The 14,673-nt window shown below is 44.1% G+C and overlaps 1 protein-coding gene and 1 long non-coding RNA gene across 3 annotated transcripts in view; one reads left to right on the forward strand and one right to left on the reverse strand.

Moving 5' to 3' along the window:
- Positions 1-9,071, reverse strand: part of LOC133056737 (uncharacterized) — a 92,616-nt gene extending 83,545 nt beyond the window's left edge. The window contains exons 1-2 of one of the 2 annotated variants that reach the window (XR_009692890.1): positions 8,251-8,898; positions 7,359-7,459 (exon numbers count right to left, since the gene is read on the reverse strand). This is a non-coding gene — a long non-coding RNA (uncharacterized LOC133056737). Of the gene's footprint in view, positions 1-7,358; positions 7,460-8,250; positions 8,899-8,934 lie in introns of those variants that run through there. The other variant, XR_009692889.1, reaches the window with a different exon arrangement.
- A 223-nt stretch (positions 9,072-9,294) lies between these two features.
- Positions 9,295-14,673, forward strand: part of USP38 (ubiquitin specific peptidase 38) — a 34,159-nt gene continuing 28,780 nt past the window's right edge. The window contains exons 1-2 of the mRNA XM_061142407.1: positions 9,295-10,376; positions 11,926-12,061. Of these exons, the coding sequence (XP_060998390.1) occupies positions 9,695-10,376; positions 11,926-12,061 (818 nt within the window). The 5' untranslated portion in view covers positions 9,295-9,694. The remainder of the gene's footprint in view (positions 10,377-11,925; positions 12,062-14,673) is intronic.

Below are 14,673 nucleotides of genomic sequence, written 5' to 3' on the forward strand. Positions count from 1 at the left end.
TATCATGCAGATTGCCTCTCTTCCTCTAGGGAATGGAAAAGGCCCACAGTGGCAGATTATCTCTGGTCAGATTGGTGCTGACTGAAAATTCCAGACTTGTTGATTAAGGGCAAAACCATCCTTCAGCTCAGTTCAGTTCAGTCGCTCAGCTGTGTCTGACTTTGTAACCCCATGGTTGCAGCACACCAGGCTTCCCTGTCCTTCACCAAAACCCTGAGCTTGATCAAGCTCAAGTCCATCAAGTCGGTGATGCCATCCAACCATCTCATCCTCTGTGGTCCCCTTCTCCTCCTGCCTTCAATCTTTCCCAGCATCAGGGTCTTTTCCAATGAGTCAGTTCTTCGTATCAGGAGGCAAAAATATAGGAGCTTCAACTTCCACATCAGTCCTTTCAATGAATATTCAGGACTGATTTCCTTTAGGATTGACTGGTTTGATCTCCTTGCTGTCAGAGGGACTCTCAAGCTCAAAAGCACCACAGTTCAAAAGCATCAGTTCTTTGGCATTCAGCCTTCTTTATGGTCCAACTCTCACATCCATACATGACTACTGGAAAAACCATAGCTTTGACTGGACAGACCTTTGTCGGCAAAGTAATAGCTCTGCTTTTTAATATGCTGTCTAGGTTGGTCATAGCTTTTCTTCCAAGCAGCAAGCATCTTTTAATTTCACGGCTGCAGACACCATCTGTGGTGATTTTGGAGCCCAAGAAAAGAAAATCTCTCATGTTTCCATTGTTTCCCCATCTATTTGCCATGAAGTAAAGGGACTGGATGCCATGACCTTTGTTTTATGAACGTTGAGTTTTAAGCCAGCTTTTTCATTCTCCTCTCTCATCAAGAGGCTCTAGTTCTCTTTGCTTTCTGGATCATTACTGGCTTCCCTGATAGCTCAGTTGGTAAAGAATCTGACTGCAATGCAGGAGACCCTGGTTTGATTCCTAGGTCGAGAAGATCTGCTGGAGAAGGGATAGGCTACCCACTCCAATATTTTTGGGCCTCTCTGTTCAGCTGGTAAATAATCTGCCTGCAATGCGGGAGATCTGGGTTTGATCCCTGGGTTGGAAAGATCCCCTGGAGAAGGGAAAGACTACCCACTCCAGTATTCTGGCCTGGAGAATTCCATGGACAGCCCATGGGTTCGCAAAGAGTCGGACACAACTGAGAAACTTTCACTTTCATAAACATTATGTCCATTTTTTAGGTCTGGGGTCCCCTCATGATATCTTTATTAGGAATTCAAGCTCAGCCAGTTATGACTGCTTTGATGTTCGGGGATTATTTTTAAAAATTCAAAATCTCAAGTTTCAAACTTTGTTTGAATGCAACAATATGTAAAATGTCTACAAATCGCCAACATACTATTGCTATTCAAACTCCTCTCATGCAAGAGGGCAGAAAATTACTGCCTAGCTTTTGAGAAAGATCCTCTTCTGATGATAAAAGTCTTTGAATAGCAGCAATAATTGCTAGATGATGTAAATTGAAGGTAATGAATAATAAACTTTGATTATCTCCAAGGTCTTCAGATCCCTTCATAACCCCATAAACCACCCTGCACCCTTTACAAGGCAGACATTTGCCAGCCAGCATTTCACTCATGACTGATCCAAGCCCAAACTTGTCCTTGAATAGGCACTGAGGTTGCACATTTATTTCATTATGGTTTCTACTCTGAACTTAAAGCTTCTTTCAAAGACTTTCATCAGGATAAATCTCATGATGCCCTTTATGCCTGCTGATTTTAGTTGTCACAAGAAGCCAAAGTTAACTCTCAACTTCAGGACTCTAATTTCCATAAGGCTGAGCATCTCCTTTTCAGACCCATTTCTGATCCCTGTCTGATACCTGAAAACTCCACTGGTCTGTGTGAGACTCAGTCATCAGCAAAATCGCCTTCTCTGTAAACATTCCCTTCCCTTCTTGCTTTAAAACCTGATCAACCCTGCAGCCCTCTCAACTCCCAAAGGCCACCACTACTAAGTTTGGAGGTGGAGATGACATGCCTGCTCCCCATTGCTCCTTCCAGACCACTCTTTCTTCTCTCCTCAATAAACCTGCCCATTTAAGTTTTATGACTTCAAATAACAGCACTAAGTCTCTTTCTCTGCTGCAGTGCCCAAACAGTGCCCAGGCCAGCCTCCCCTTCCCCTGACTCCCTGACACTGTCTCAAACCCCACTCCTGTCGTTACTCTCAGTGGCCTTCAACGTCCACAGGGACAATCTGCCTAATACACCGCCACTCAGTGCCTTGACCTTCTCTCCTCCGGGGTTTATTCTCCACCTTACTCCAGCTACTTACTCATGTGGCCATACCTCAGCTCTCATCTTTCCCAATAACTACGGTCTGCCCTCCGTATCTGTGCATCCCAGATCCTCTAATTCAACCAACTGTGGATCAAAAAATATTTGTTTAGAAAAAAAATTTGTTTAGAAACAAATTCTAAAAAGTTTCTAAAAGCAAACCTTGAATTTGCTGTGCACTGGCAACTATTTCCATAACATTTGCAGTTGACCCTCGAACAAGATGGAAGTGAACAGTACCAGTCCTTCCACGCGGGTTGTTTTGTTATTTACTAAATACTATAGTATTGCACGATCCACAGTGGGCTGAATCTGTGGGTGTGGAGCCAAGCATACAGAGAGCTGACTGTAAAGTTTTTTTTTTTAACCTATTTATTTTTAATTGGAGGATAATCGCTTTACAATATTGTGTTGGCTTCTGCCATATATCAATGTGAATCAGCCACAGGTATACATATGTCCCCTCCCTCTTGAAACTCCCTCCCACCTCCCATCCCATCCCACCCCTCCAGGTTGTCACACCGCCTGGGGTTTGAGCTGAGTCACATAGCAGATGCCCACTGGCTGTGTATTTTATATTTGGTAATGTGTATGTTTCAGTGCTGCTCTCTCAGTTCGTCCCACCCTCTAATTCCTCCCTCTGTCTCCACAAGTCTGTTCTCTATGTCCGTGTCTCCACTGCTGCCCTGCAGATAGGTTTATCCATACCATCCTTTTAGATTCCATATATATATGAGTTAGTATACCATACTTGCTTTTCTCTTTCTGACTTTGACTGTAAAGTTATACATGGATTTTCCAATGCACAAAGCGCCAGGGCTCTTAACACCCACATTGCTCAAGGGTTATCTGCACTTTGTATTAGGTATCATAAGCAATCTAGAGATGATTTAAAGTATACAAGAGGATGCACAAAGGATACAGGCAAATCAAATGCCATTTTATAAAAGGGACTGAGCACCCATGGATTATGGCATCCATGTGGGACCCTTGAACCAATCCTCTGCAGATACCAAAGGACAACTGCACTGCCTTCTCAATTGTCTCAACTTGAGGCATCTCACTTTCTGATCACCATCTTCTACTTTTCCAGCTCACCACTTCTACTGGGAAACTGAAATTTCAACCGTCCTCTGACCTCACCAGAACCAACAATTCATTGGTTCTAATATATTTTTCTTGTCTCTCAAATCTATAAACTTCTATCTTTATTCAGCTTAAATTGCATGGTCAGTCATAACCACTCCTTTGCATACACTCTTAATTCTCCAGCCCTTTTCCTGTTTCCCTGTGCTTGGCTAAACTACAACCCTGGTAATGTCCAACCCTCTCTGCTTATTCTATGCTTGCACTTGTGCATGTACACTTGGCTGGAGGAAACAAATAAATTTGTTCCTAATCTCCCAAATATCTAAATGTTGGAGCACCCCATCTTAGAGTTGTTTTTTGTTTTTTTTTTTCTCCTCTTCCATCTACACTAATTCCCTTACTGATCTCAGACACTCTGCAGTGGGCAAATTAGAAATGCTAGACCTGCCTTCACTTAATGCAGAGATTCAAAGACTTAGAGAGATTGAAATGTTAGAGTGGATTTGTCAGTTAGGACCCAGGCATTCACACTGGGAGGGTCCAGAAAATGTTCTCACCACTACTGTGAGAAACAGACTTGTGAGAAGAACCCCAACATCTCTAAAGAACTCTGTGACTGCTCTTCTTTTTAGGCCAGACCTTACAACAGGGACTGCAGTCACTGAACTAGAAAACCTAAATGCAACGGGAGTAACTATATCCTGGCTGGCAGGGATCTGCCAAAGGCAAGGACAGTATGGTGACCATAATGGACAGCAAAGCAGCAGCAATCAGAATAGTCTGACTTGTACAGACCTAAGGCATTAGCTAGTTGATCATGTCATTCCTAGAAATGCAATAGATAGGAAGCCTACTAAATTCTTTCTTGATCTGCCTCAGCAGGAAAATTCTAGGTCAAAAAAACAAAAATTTAACCTGAACCATAAAAAGACAGGTTCAAGGTCCCTTATTCATTTCCTAGATCTGAACTGGTTTATAGATCCAGAACCGAATGGATGAACTGCCAAAAATTTATACTGTTAATCATTCTCCCAGCCTTTCCCAAAGTAACCCACAGCTTTTGCCAGGGTAACTGTGATTGGGCAAAAGGAAATTGATTAATTAGTGTTTCTGGGGATTAATGTCAGTGCTGACTCAGAACTGATGTTAATTCCAAGAGATCTAAAACATCGTTGGGATCTAGCAGTCAGAGTAGGAGCTTACGGAGGTCAAGTGGTTGATGGGATTTTAGATCAAGTCTGTTTCACACTGAGTGAGCCCAGGGGGTCTCCTAACCTATTCTGCGGTTATTTCCCAATACCAGAATTACTGGAACAGATACACTCGGCAGCTAGCAGAATGCCCACAATGGCTCCCTGACCTACACAGTGAGGGTTATTCAAATGGGAATAGCAAGGTGGAATCCATTAGAACTGCCTCTACCTAGGAAAATGGTAAACTAAAAGCACTGCCCTTTTCCTGGAAAGACTGCAGTAGATTAGTGCCACAATCAAGGACTTGAAAAATGCAGGCACGGTGATTCCCACTACATCCACATTCAACTCATCTATTTAACCTGTGCAGAAGAGCGATGCATCTCAGAGAATGACAATGAACCATCATAAGCTTAATCAGGTGGAAAGGCCAGTTGCAGTTGCTCTGTCAGATGTAGCTCCATTGCCTGAGCAAATAAACACATCCCCTGGCACCTGACACGCAGCTATTGATCTGACAAATGTTTTCTGTTTGTTTGCTTTTTCTCTATATCTGTTGGTAAGACCACCAGTAGCAGTTTCCAGCTAGCAAGGCCAACAGCAATACACTTTCGCTCTCGTACCTCAGGGGACTATGAACTCTCCAGTTCTAATGAAGGGGTCATAATCTAATTCACAGGTATCTTGATTGTCTTTCTCTTCCACAAGACAGCACGCTGCTCCACTACACTGATGGCGTTATGCTCACTGGGCCTGATGAGTGAAAGATGGACCTGGGGTAGGAACTACTCTAGACTTAATGGTAAGATGTTCGCATACCAGTAAAAAATAAATCTGCACCAATGGCCTCATGGAGAGTTCCCTAAATCAGCTGACAGTGGAAGAGAAGACCCTGGCCTTGATTACAGATGATTTTGGACAATATACAAGCCCCACCCAAAAGTAGATGGCTGTAGTAATACAATCCGTTGTTCTGGGACATCCCTGAAGGGCAATGGTGAAGGAATCCTGCCAGTGGGCAGACTTCGAGCAGGGAACCTGGTTGTTCACTTTGATTGGAAGAAGAAATGGCCAGATATACGATTACAGAATGATTCCTGGTCTGTGGCCAATCATTTTTTCCCTAGTCACCCCTATCATTGCCCAGTGTACTCATGGACAAAGTGGCCCTGGTGACAAGGATGAAGGTCACACATGGACTCAGAAACATGACTTCCACTTCCACTCCTCAAGGCCAACCTGGCTATGGCCACTGCTGAGCACTGAACCTTCCAACACCAGGGACCAACCCTCGGGTTACCACGCCTTGAATGCCTGCCAACCTGGTGGCAGGTTGATTATTATGGACTCTTTCCATCACGGAAGGGGAAATGTTTTGTTCTCACTGGAATAAATATTGACTCCAGATATAAATCTGCCTTTCCTGCACACAGTGCTTCTGCCAAAACTACCATCCATGAACTTACTGAATGCTTCATCCACCATCGTAGTACTCTATGCAGCAGTGCTTCTGATGAAGGAACTCATTTCACAACAAATGAAGTGAGGAACTGGACCCACATTCACAGAATTCACTGCTCTCTGTTTCCCACCACCCTGAAGCAGCTGGCTGGACAGAATAGTGGGACAGCACTTACAGCGAGGTGACTCGAACTTGCAGAACTGTAGCAAAGCTTTCCAGAATGATTATATGCTTTGAATCAGCATCCAATACTTGGTGCCGTTTCTCTCATAGTCAGAATTCATAAGCTCAGAAACGAAAGGGTAGAAATGGGAGTGGTACCACTCAACTATTTCTCCTAGTGACTTACTAGCAAAATATTTGCTCCCTGTTCCCGAGACCTTAGGCTCTGTTTGTAGAATGCTTCCACCAGGAAATGCAACAGTGATTCCATTGAATTTCAAGTTAAGAATGCCACTAGGCCACCTTGAATTCCTCATATCTATGAATCAACAGGTAAAGAAGGGAGTTACTGTGTTGACTGGGGTGATTGATCCTGACTACCAAGAGAAAATTGGACAGCAATTCTATAATAGAGATAAGGAATGCACTCTGAATGGAATACAAGAAATCCCTCAGGGCATCTCTTAGTATTACCATGCTCTGTGATTAAAGCCAGTGTAAATCTACAACAATCCAACCCAGGCAAGACTACTCGTGGCCCAGACTCTTCAGAAATGAAGGTTTGTCTGGGTCATTCCATCAGGCAAAGAACTACAACCAGCTGAGGTACTTGCTGAAGGCAAAGGGAATACAGAATAGACAGTGGGAAAAGGTTGTTAAAATACCAACTATAATCACATCTTCAGTGACAGAATCTGGACTGTTGTTGTCACAAGCATTTCTTCCTTATTTCATTATGTATGTATAGTATATTTGCTTAGTATATATAACAAAAATATTTGCTTCAAATAAATTAATATGTATAACAAATATTGTCTTTTCCTCTCATTCCCTTAATACATAACATAGGATAGGAAAGTGAAGTCACTCAGTCATGTCCGACTCTTTGCGACCCCATGGACTGTAGCCTACCAGGTCCTCTGTCCATGGGATTTTCCAGGCAAGAGTACTGAGTAGGCTGCCATTTCCTTCTCCAGAGGATCTTCCCAACCCAGGGATCAAACCTGGGTATCCCTCATTGTGGCAGACGCTTTACAGTCTGAGCCACCAGGGAAGTCCTACGTAACATAGGGTGTAGGTATAATATTTAAATATTGTTAATTTTACATCTTAGAATTTAAATTAAATCAGTAAATTCACAATCTTACCATTCATTCCTCTTAATATTTTACTTTCACCTTATTTTTGTCTTCCAATGTGGCACCATTCCCAGTAAAGTCAAACTTTTCTCTGTAGTTTTACTTTCCATCTATTGGAAAAGAAAAAGTTCCAAAGCTATTCCTGAGTTCTAGCATGACTTTTACATCCACCAATTACCTCATTTCTCTTTTATCATCAATCTCTTTCTACAAACTAACTCCATCTTAAGTTTCTCTACCCAGTTTCTATCCTGTTTAAACTGCTATTCTTTCCAAGATTATCCATGCGTGTGTGCTTAGCCAATCAGTCAGGTCCAACTCTGAGACTCCATGGACTATAGCCCTCCACGTTCCTCCATCCATGGGATTTTCCAGGTAAGAATACTGGAGCAGGTTGCCATTCCCTTCTCCAGGGGATCTTCCTGACCCAGGGAATGAACCCGCATCTTTCGCCTTGGCAGGCAAACAACTTACCACTGAACCATCTGGGAAGCCCCAAGATTACCCTTTACCAATGTATTAAATATATTGGTGTAACCACTTTGTAAATTGGTAGAAACCCAAACACCATTGAGCAAAGTAAACAACTCACAATTTTGCTTCTTTACTGTTGTACGTTTTAAATGAACCAGTTCTTTAAATTTTTGTCGGTATTATAGGCCATTAAGGTCTGATTTCACAATCAGAGGAGTCAAGTCTTAACAGAGCCATAATTAGGTAATTTTTCAATTTAAAGGCCTCTGATGAAAGCCTAAATTCTTGAGAATCTTTGGAATTTAACTTGAAAAACTACAAACATGATGACTCCATCTATTCTTTATTGTTAACCAGTGTTAGCATAACATAAATACTGTGAAGATTTCACCGGGTTTATTTTCAAAGTACTGTCATTCTTTCTCACCTGTCATTTTCCTTACTCTCCTCCCATTCTGGGGACAACGTATTTTTTGCTGTCCCACACTGTCATTGTTTCCCCATCGCTCAGTCGTGTCCCACTCTTTGCGACTCCATGGACTCTACAGTCTATGGAATTCTCCAGGCCAGAATACTGGAGTGGGTAGCCTTTCCCTTCTCCAGGGGATCTTCTCAACCCAGGGATCGAACCGGGGTCTCCCGCATTGCAGGCGGATCCTTTACCAACAGAGCTATCAGGGGAGCCCTGATAGTTATCCCACAAAAGCTCATTATAAAGATACCGGTTAAAGACAGTGGATCGTTTCTAAATGTATAACGCCGCCAGTACCGCCCTTACTTTTATAACCACGGGTTAAGAGAAAGGCACTACCATTTAGGAACCCTAGTCCATCTCTTGATGAATAAGCCACGACCTTAAACGACTTCTCTTCAATCCGAGTTTTGAGTCCTTTTCCTTATTTTCTCCCCCAAATGCTCTTCGGTTCACGTTTCCAAAACTTTCTGATTCACAAGACTTGAACTAAATACAACTTTCTCGGCCTTTCACAAGTAACCCGACCCGAACAGAACCGACAAGAGAGCGGAAGCTGGGAATCCTGGACTCATCACGTCCACCGCTCTCCCGGAGCGGCTCCGGGCCTCACCTCCCGGAAAGCCGCCTATGACTTACACGTGATCCCCAGTGACGCCAGTGTCGCCGCGCGACTCCACCGGGGCGGCCGCGCCTGCGCGGCAGCGAGGAGGCGGGACCGCGGGGGGTTCCGAGCGGGGCCCCGGAGTGGGTAGGAGGGCGGGGGCGGAGGAGGGAGAGAGGGGAAGGAGGAGAGAAGTAGCGGAGGGGCGGGGCTTTCCGGAGGTTCCGACGTCCTTCACTTCCTGTTCGCTGGACCTTCTGAATCCGGGTCAAGGGTGTCCGCCTCCTCTTCTGCCGGGCTGATCCGGCACCTTTCGTGACAGCCGCTCCTGACTCAACCCAGGGCGGGTTTCATCCCAGGACCTGCTGGAGCCCGAACGCCTACACCTGCCGCGGCTCGCAGAGGCGCGCTTCCTCACCAGGCGGCTGGCAGCCCCGGGCCCTGAGTGCCTGCCGCCGCTGGGGGGCCCCCGCTGGCCCCTCCGCGCTGATGCTGAGAGAGACCGCGGGCCCGGGGCGGCGGCGGCGGCGGCGGAGTGTGGGCCTCTGGCTCCTTAGGCCCAGCGCGGACGGGGCCGGTTCTTAGGCGCCTCAGACTTGCCAACTCCCGCCCGGACTCGGATGGGCCCCCCTGCCCGATAAATGTGGCTACTGAGGCAGCGGTGGCGGTGGTCGGTCCCGCTGCTGCTGCTGCTGCTCTCCAGGTTCGCCTCCGCCCCGTGGCTCTCCTGGCCCACCTCGGGGCCGTGGCCACCGGCTCCTCACCCCCTGGCCCGGGACTTGCCGCGTGGCGACGATGGACAAGATCCTAGAGGGCCTGGTGAGTTCTTCGCACCCGCTGCCCCTAAAGCGGGTGATCGTGCGGAAGGTGGTGGAGTCGGCGGAGCACTGGCTGGACGAGGCGCAGTGCGAGGCCATGTTTGACCTGACGACCCGGCTCATCCTGGAGGGCCAGGACCCCTTTCAGCGGCAGGTGGGCCACCAAGTGCTGGAGGCTTACGCGCGCTACCACCGGCCGGAGTTCGAGTCCTTCTTCAACAAGACGTTCGTGCTGGGTCTCCTTCAGCAGGGCTACCACTCGCTGGACAGGAAGGACGTAGCCATCGTGGACTACATTCACAACGGCCTGAAGCTGATCATGAGCTGCCCGTCGGTGCTGGACCTCTTTAGCCTGCTGCAGGTGGAGGTGCTGCGGATGGTATGCGAGAGGCCGGAGCCGCAGCTGTGCGCCCGACTCAGCGAGCTCCTGACCGACTTCGTGCAGTGCATCCCCAAGGGGAAGTTGTCCATCACCTTCTGCCAACAGCTGGTTCGAACGATAGGCCACTTCCAGTGCGTGTCCACCCAGGAGAAAGAGCTGCGGGAATATGTTTCGCAGGTGACAAAAGTGAGTAACTTGCTGCAGAACATCTGGAAGGCCGAGCCCTCCACCCTGCTGCCTTCTCTGCAAGAAGTTTTTGCAAGCATTTCCTCCACAGGTAAGGGTCGTGGCCTTCCCGGACAACCTCTCTTGGAAATGTAGTTTGTGTCTCTTACATACACACTGTGTTCATTTCCCTGCTCTGAAAACGTCTTCGTGGAAAAGCAAATCTTAATACCCTCATCCAGATTCTCTTCCACTGCCATATTCAGCCTGTCACTTTGGACTTAAAAAAAAAAAGGGGCAGTGTTTCTATTTTAAAGGTTGAGAATGTCCAGGTCTAAGACCTTTGGCAGGAAACAAGTCGCTTAATTACTCAGCCTCTGCTCAAGTTATGGAATGCTTTGAGGATGACAGCTACTATGTAAAGCATGTAAAGCTTTTATTCATGAGTGACTAATGGCAGCATAATCATGTTTACCGTATCATAGTCGTGGTGTGACTCTGTCGTCTTATCATGAGTTTTTCCTTAGCTTCTGAATTTTCCCACATTTTAATTCCTGGACTTTGCCATTCGTTTTATTACTGGATTATCCAAGTTAGCCGTGTAGTTGCTAAATGTTGGCATTTTCTGTCCACTTTAGTTTGTGAGAGTGGATGCCGTTGGGGGGGGGCGGGCGGGGGGCTTGCAGTCCTTGCTGAGTGTTCGGGTGTTTCCTGCTCCAGGTGTATATAGGCCACAAATTGTGTCCTTACAACTACAGGAGGGGGTCAGGTGATAACTTAACAGGAAAATGCCTTCTCACCCAGAAATTTTACCTGTGTGTTTACATTCCTTGTCCGGATATGGAACTTCCAGCTCTCTAAGTTGTGCAATACTAGATCCAAAACTGTGTTCACTCCCTCTCTGATTGGTACCATCATCCTTCCGGCTGTTGTTGGAAACTGAGGTTGTGAAGGAGGGAACCCCCTTTTAGCTTGAGAATTAGAACTAAGACTAGAGTTTTAGCAGGCTCCATGCTTTCTGTTGAATTAAATGCATTAATGAAAGAATTGCCAGCTGTGTATTTGCATTATCTGAGTTTTGGTTTATTTTTTAATTGTAATTGTTCTTATATTGCCTGTGTTGCTAGAACAATTAGATTTCCCGAGAACTTTCTCACCTGTAGCAGTAAAGGTGCTCATCTTGGCTTTACCTGATTTTTATGTATTTTAAGCAAAATCCCCCTAAAATTCATCTTAATTTCTACTTCTTTAAGAGATTTAAAAAATTGTCCTTAGAGCAATGTAACAACTACTGTAATTAATAGGGGTAAGCTACTTTGGAGGATCGAAGGAGTCAATTTAAATGATGCCTTGCATTTCTTTTCTGACTACTGCGTTTACAAATGACTATTTTAGCACGACAAAATATTAAAGAATGCAAGAAAATCAAGTAACTTAGGGACTAAATATGGTGATGGTGAGGAATAGTTTTTATGTTGCAGTAGTTCTTCCTGTAGAATGAAATCTCTCATTTCTGCAGTTCAACATTCCTTGTATGTTAGTGTCTACACAGGAGGTGGAGCATAACAACCACTCGGTGGAAGGGGTGGTAAACTGTTCTCTGTACATACTTCATTTACACCTTCTTGCCGTGTCCGTTTGTCTTCATTAAAACCACACAGACGCATCGTCCGAACCTTCCGTAGCCCTGGCGAGCCTCGTGCAGCATATCCCTCTGCAGATGATCACGGTTCTCATCAGGAGCCTGACTACTGACCCGAATGTCAAAGACGCCAGCATGACCCACGCTCTTTGCAGGTACTTCTTCATAACACCATAGATGGGAATTGTAGATTTGAGAGGAGAAGATTATTTTGCTGTATTTTGTTGGTAGTGAAAAACTTAGGGAAATGTGCAGAACTGAAATCATGGAATCAAATATATAAAGATTCTCCTAATTAATTGAAATGACTCACTTACCTTACTGTAGGCTTGCAACTGCTGCTGCTAAGTCGCTTCAGTCGTGTCCGACTCTGTGCGACCCCATAGACGGCAGCCCACAGGCTCCTCTGTCCTTGAGATTCTCCAGGCAAGAACACTGGAGTGGGTTGCCATTTCCTTCTCCAATGCAGGAAAGTGAAAAGTGAAAGTGAAGTCGCTCAGTCGTGTCTGACTCTTGGTGACCCCATGGACTGCAGCCTACCAGGCTCCTCCATCCATGGGATTTTCCAGGCAAGAGTACTGGAGTGGGGTGCCATTGCCTTCTCTGGTAGGCTTGCAGGCATTTCACTAATTCACAAACATGTTTTCAATTCAACATTTTTGAATTACAAAAATATAACACACATGTACACTTATCATACAGTCAGGAGTTGGTTGGATTATCGATACATTTTACGAATTTCTTTGCTCAGTATCATTTCCTGAAACCTATTTCCTCCCTCTGGGATCTTTTTTCTTCCTGACTAAGCATGTGCTTTTACTTAGTACATACTTTTACTTTCTCTTTCAACCAGGACCTCTGGGTAATACTTAGTCTGTTCAAAGTGTGTTTCTTTCTTGCATATTCTCAAGTATATGGTTTGGCAAGACACAGAATTCTAATTTGATAATCATTTTCTCTTAGCATTTTGAAAATAACACTGCCCTATCTTCTGGCGTATCTGTTGTTGCTGATGTGGAGCCTGCGGTTGGTGTGATTGTCTTTCCTTTGTGGGCAGTTAGGCTCTCCTGGTATGCTTATGCTTGCTCTTTATCCTTGATGTTTTCCAGTTTTCGTCTTATCTGTCTAGGGGTAAACTTAATGTTACTTCTACTTCTCAATACTCTTGTGCTCCCATTAATTTAGCCATCTGGTCATTCACCTATTCAAATCACATTTAGATACATCCTGATTTCAGAGATGTTGCAAGGTATAGTCATTGGTGTTCTAGTTTAAATTGCAGAACTTTTGTTTCTGTGGTGGTATATAACCTAATTATACATCCTAAAATTGATTCTGTTTTTAGCTTTGATTAAATATGATAAGTAAAATAATTTAGTATGTTGGATAGTGATGAATGTTTTGGGAAAAAATGTAGATAGGAAAGCAGTAAAGCATGGGGAATGGTTTGCAATTTTAAATAAGATAGACAAGGAAGGCCTCACTGAAAAGGTGACCTCGAAGTAAAGATATGAAGGAAATGAAAGTGCAAACCTTTTGGAGATCTAAGCAGAAGGACATCAATACTATCTTATAATTTACTAATTCTTCTTTCAAAGGAAAGGTATTATTACTTATTGAATTTCTTTATTTCAGTGACTATATTCTTCTAATTGAGCTTTCCCTGTCTTCCTATTCTTGTTTCATATCTGTCTGGTTTTGTTTTGTATTTTTTTTCTCTTTTTTTCTCCTGTATGTGTGTATTGATAGCACATTTAAAGAAAATGTAAGGATTTGGAACAAAATGTTTTCTGCATTACAGATTATAATTTAACTGTAATTATAAATTACAGTCATGAGGTAACATGTAAACTTCAGTATCGATATTTTATGTTGGGTTCTCAGAAATTTACATGCATACAAATCTCGCTGTCCGGTTCTTTTTTTTGCTTATAGTTGATTTATAATGTTGGGTATGGCACCCTTTTCATACTGTTCATGGGGTTCTCTGATGGCACCCTTAATCTTAATTTTTCAGCCTCTTCAAAACAACCATAGTTTCCAACTTAAGAATTTATTTTAATTTTAAGATATATTTGGATATTAATTTTTACCTACCTGTTTCTATGGGAAATTGTGATCCATTTTTTTGTATTGCATTTCCAATTTATCTCCTACATGATCCTATTTAACTTACAATGTACCTGGAGTAATTATTCTTGTGACACAAATGTAAATGAGGATAGTAACGTTTCCTTTTATCATACCCTCTACTCCCTCATACTCTATATATTTCACACATGGCACTTGTCATGCTTCACTGTCATTTTCTGTAACCCAGAGAAATGCAAATGCATGTCCTGTGCCAGAACTAGGTGAGTAACACTAAAGGATGAGATAGGCCAGGTGTAACTGACCTGGTGGTTCAGTGGGAAAGAATCCACCTGCCAACGCAGAAGATGCTGGTTCGATCCCTGAGCTGGGAAGATCCCGTGGAGAAAGCAACCCACTCCAGTACTCTTGGCTGGGAAATGCCATGAACAGAGGACACTGGCTGGCCACAGTCCATGGGGTCACAAAGAGCTGGACACAACCTAGCAGCTAAACAACTGAAATAATAGGAAATGGGGTTCATGAGCACTTTCCAAAAGAGAGAGCTGATCCTCAACTTCTGTTGTCTTATTATCACAGGGGAATTTTTTTTTTTTTTGCTTTTAAACTTTTTAATTTATATTGGAGTATAGCCGATGAACAATGTTGTGGTAGCTTCAGGCGGACAGCAAAGGGA

This window comes from Dama dama, chromosome 5 (genome assembly GCF_033118175.1).
Source record: "Dama dama isolate Ldn47 chromosome 5, ASM3311817v1, whole genome shotgun sequence".
NCBI lineage: Eukaryota > Metazoa > Chordata > Mammalia > Artiodactyla > Cervidae > Dama > Dama dama.